The sequence below is a fragment of the Sinocyclocheilus anshuiensis genome, unplaced genomic scaffold (assembly GCF_001515605.1).
Source record: "Sinocyclocheilus anshuiensis isolate Anshui unplaced genomic scaffold, SAMN03320099.WGS_v1.1 scaffold72, whole genome shotgun sequence".
NCBI lineage: Eukaryota > Metazoa > Chordata > Actinopteri > Cypriniformes > Cyprinidae > Sinocyclocheilus > Sinocyclocheilus anshuiensis.
Genome location: NW_015554073.1, coordinates 981,585 through 986,026, shown reverse-complemented (window position 1 = coordinate 986,026; position 4,442 = coordinate 981,585). Strand labels below are relative to the sequence as shown.

Genomic DNA, 4,442 nt, shown 5'->3' with positions numbered 1-4,442 from the left:
CCCAATAGAGTTCAGAATGTCTATGAATGCTGATCCCAATGCATCTTTATCATTATCAACATGGATATTAAAATCACCAACAATTAAGACTTTATCTGCAGCCAGCACTAACTCAAATTCTTTAATAAAGTCTGTATGGTGCCCAGACAGACAGATAGATAGATAGATAGATTTAAATGCAAAGTCATGAGTTACAAAGGAAATGTTTCTTCAATTCTGAATTTTATATTTCGGATATTTATTTATTTATTTAGATATTTTTTATTTATTTATTTAATTAAGTAAACTGAGTATTAGAAGCAGAATAACACTGATCTGTAGTGTAATTACCTTGTCTCTAATAACTTCTAACAGACAGACAGACAGACAGATAGATAGATAGATATTTATTTATATCAATATTTTTATTTTATTTATTTAGTTAAGTAAACTGATTATTTCAGGCAGAAAAATACTGATCTATAGTCGTGATATTATCTTGCCTCTAATACCACCTAATCATTTAAAATTTTGCCATTTATTTCAGTATATTATTAATACTTATGTATTATAATCTTTCTCTCATATTTTAGTTGTTCTTGAATTCTAACATTTCTGTCACTTTTCTCTTTTCCAGGTCGAGAGTCTCCGTCTGATGTGCTGTTCCAGCCTGCAGGAATGAAGTCTGTGAGCTCCACCCAAGATTCCAGCAGCATCAGCTCTCATCCCAATCTTCCTGAAGCCCAGGACATCAAGAGCTCAGCCAAACCCTCGTCCCCATGGGCTCAAGACCTTCAAGGCAGTGAAGGTGAGTCTGGAGATTCAGAAATTGAGCAAGTGGCTGATGAACCTGATTCGCCAATACATGATCTGACATCTAAGACCACGCCCGCAAAAGGCGGATTCAGTCAAGCAAGCAACCCGTTTGAGCAGACCAGCTACACATCTGCCACTGATAAAGCTAGTAACCCATTTGACAAGCCACAAACCAACAAGGTCAGTGTTAGTAACCCATTTGACCTCTCTGGGGGTTCCAAGGGGGGCTTTGGTCAATCCAGCAACCCACCACTCTACAGTCTGTTAAGAGAGGAAAGGGAGGCGGAGCTCGACAGCGACCTGCTAATCGAATCAGCTTCTGAGGAAAGTCCCAAAAGGGAGCAAGAATATTCTGCCTCAAAACCTCCAGAAATATCTTCTCTCCTGACCACAGACGTCACGTCTTCTAAGCCCATTACGACTTCCTGCGCTATGGCCTCTCCCTTCACCGACCCCCCAGCTAGCACCTTGAGAGAAACAGAGAAAGAAAAAGAGAAGGAAAAAGAGAAAGTCGTACCTTTTGAGAGGCCCAAGCCACAACCAGAGGACAGCTGGTCCACCAAACCCAGGCCTGCAGTAATGGGAACGTCTACAGTGACTCCAGAGCAGCATTCCAGTCAGGAGAAGGAGAATAAAAGCAAAAGCAGTATCGTGAGTTCCACCACAGAGAAAGAGGCTGATCTGTCCCTGTTCCTCCAAAGCATCAACAGACAGAAAGGTAAGGGGCATTGCGTTATTCTTCCTACAAGCAGCACTGTTTTTGATAACTATAACTAATTAGAAAACATGTCAATTGAAATAAAGCTGAAATAACAGAAAGAAAATATAAAATATTAGATGAAAAAAATTAACTTAAGCTAATTAGAACAAAAACAAAAAATAAAAATGACAAAAGCATATTAAAATGACTGAAACTTAATATGAAAAGTGAAAATATAAAAATAAAAGCTAATTAAAAATTGTAATAAGTAATATAATTGTAAATACTACAATAACAGTTTTTATAAGAGAAACTCGCTGATTAATGTGAGTCAAAATTGCAGATGGAGGGTAAATTAAATGTATGAACTATAACATAATGGTTTAGATCAAATTGTAAAAATTTATCTAGGATGCCTAAGGTTTTTTTTTCTTTTGGCATCATTTATTAGAGTTTTTTCATATTAAGCCACCAAAAAGAAAATTCAAGTAAAAACTCACTATGGGTATACTTTGCCACTTTAGTGATTAGTTTAGTGAAACATTTTTTAAATAAGACATTTTAAAATGAAAATAATGAATAATACAGTTTGAAGAAATATTTATGGACAGTAACTTTTTTCAATTAGTCAGTACACAAAATTAATTTTAGATCCTAAGGCTGCTTTTAGAGTATCAGCCAGAGAGTTCAGGACAGTGGTTCTCAACCAAGGCTCAGCAAACTTCCAATTAAGCTTAATGAATATGCTGAAAACACAAAAAATCCTAGATGCATACTGACATCATATTTCTTTTCCCCCTCAATAACTATAATTTTTTTATTGAAAACGAATAATGTTTAATTACCTTACTATGTTAACATTACCTGTGGCAACAAGCAAAATGCCAGAGGAAATATCTCTAATAGCCAATGTGGGGGACGTTCAAATATTGTGTTGGACATAGTGGGGGCCTTGAAGTCAAAAAGCTTGAGAACCACTGTTCTAGATGATTGCAGATTTGGAACCAAGCTAACATTAGCACTGTGATGCAGAGAACATCCACTGCCTGACAGCTGTGATGAGAGGTGGTGAGTGTCATGAAGTGATGATGTGATGATGTGGGAGTACTGTTTATCACCAAATGGCATCTCAAAACACATTCAAAACAGAAACAATTTTAAATAGATGTTATGATCATAGCAGCTTAAACGCAACACGAGTTTACTTAATCAGTAGTTTACTTATGTACAGGGTGTCCGCGGGTCCTTAAAAAGTCTTAAAATGTCTTAAATAACGTTTTCCTAATATAAGGCCTTAAAAAGTCTTAAAATGTCTTAAATTCGGATTCGATGAGTCTTAATTATTTTTGGTCTCATTACCGCTAAAATATCTGCAGTCTGACGGACCTAATGACTTTACAATCATTGGACAGACCGAAGATTTTTTTCTTCCCCGCGGTAAATTACTGCGTCATCAGAGAGAATTGCAGTAAATTAGCAGAATACAGAATACAAGCTCGCGCTGAGGCTCACTCTGTTTGTCTCGAGACTTCAGAATAAATGAGCGTGACAGCACACATAAACTCAGAAGAAACCCACTGAGGTAAAAATTCAAAATGTTTAGTTTATTCATAACATGATATAGTTAAATAACACCATGACAAGTGAGCTATTTTGCTCAATATTCTCACGACGCAAAAAAAACCATTCAAAACACCTACAGAGTGCACGCACTACGTGAAGTCTAGTGCGCTCTTTCACTGCATGATTCAGTCTATTAAAATACATTCGGAATGATCACAAATTCAAGACATGGGGGCAGAAAATGTGTATATTTATACCGCTTCATCTAGTTAATCAAGTTCACACGGAAGAGTGCCTTTTTCTCTCTCCAAAAATTACCATATACAAATGTGATATTGATTTTTTATAACAGTTCAATAAACTAGAAGTTTTATTAAGAGACTTACGTTTTAGACACCATATTGCCTGTTTTTGCACTATTTCGCCAACAAAAATAATTCCAAACAAAGCCACGGCGCTGTTCTGCGTCTCTGATCAACATGACGGTGTTTCGTTCCCGAATGAATCAACTGTTTAAATGATTCGGTTCAGTCGCAATGACTCACTTATTAACAGTGACTTACTGCCACCTACTGGCGGTTTTAATATCACATTCAGGTGGTATTAAAAAGGTCTTAAAAAGTCTTAAATTTTACTTGTTCATGTCTGCAGAAACCCTGTATGTAGATAATTCAGAATTGATGTGTTAATAGTATAATTTAATTAGCATAATCTTTTTCCTTTTGCAAAAGTGTCATGCCAGACAAAAGTGAAAAGGAAAAAGTCATATTTCACTTGAGTGTTGAATGTGAGTTCACAGTCTGTTTTGAATGTGATTCAATAAAAAATATGAACCACAAAATAATGGCAAGAAATGTATTTCTGTTGGGTTGTGTACTAGTTCAGATTCACAAACAAAGGACTCTTATGAGTCGTCTCTTATAGTGAATTAAACACATACAGTATGGCACAGATAATAACTTATATTTCAAAACAGCGAATTACAGTCTGAATCAATCAGAAACACCGTATGATTTACAAGAAACCATTTCTGTAATATATAATCAAAACGAACCTTAATTTTTATTGTATTGAATCCAAAATATTAATTTACATTTTCTTGAAAGTTTCCTGGAATTGCTTTGTAAATTTTCCTTAAAGTTTCCTGGATTTGCTTTGTAACTCAGCTCACTGTTCTCATTCTTTATCATCTGTTCTTTGAATGCGTAGTCATGCCAATTCATAATTCTACAATGCTCAGAGGAAGCAGTGCTGAGCAGATTATTGTCACAGCTGGTGTTTTCCCTTACGAAAAAGAAGTTTATTCAAGTGTGCTATTAGTATACTTCTTTTAAACTAAAAATAGGAAAGTATACTTTTAGTCTACTTTTTATGTACTTCTCAG

General features: G+C 35.5%; 1 protein-coding gene across 2 annotated transcripts in view; it reads left to right on the top strand.

Annotated features, from left to right (window-relative positions):
- rtn1a (reticulon 1a) overlaps window positions 1-4,442 on the top strand; it is a 45,710-nt gene that overhangs the window by 23,302 nt on the left and 17,966 nt on the right. For both annotated transcript variants that reach the window (XM_016460772.1, XM_016460771.1), the window contains exon 4: window positions 617-1,513. In XM_016460772.1, coding sequence (XP_016316258.1) covers window positions 617-1,513 — 897 coding nt within the window. The remainder of the gene's footprint in view (window positions 1-616; window positions 1,514-4,442) is intronic.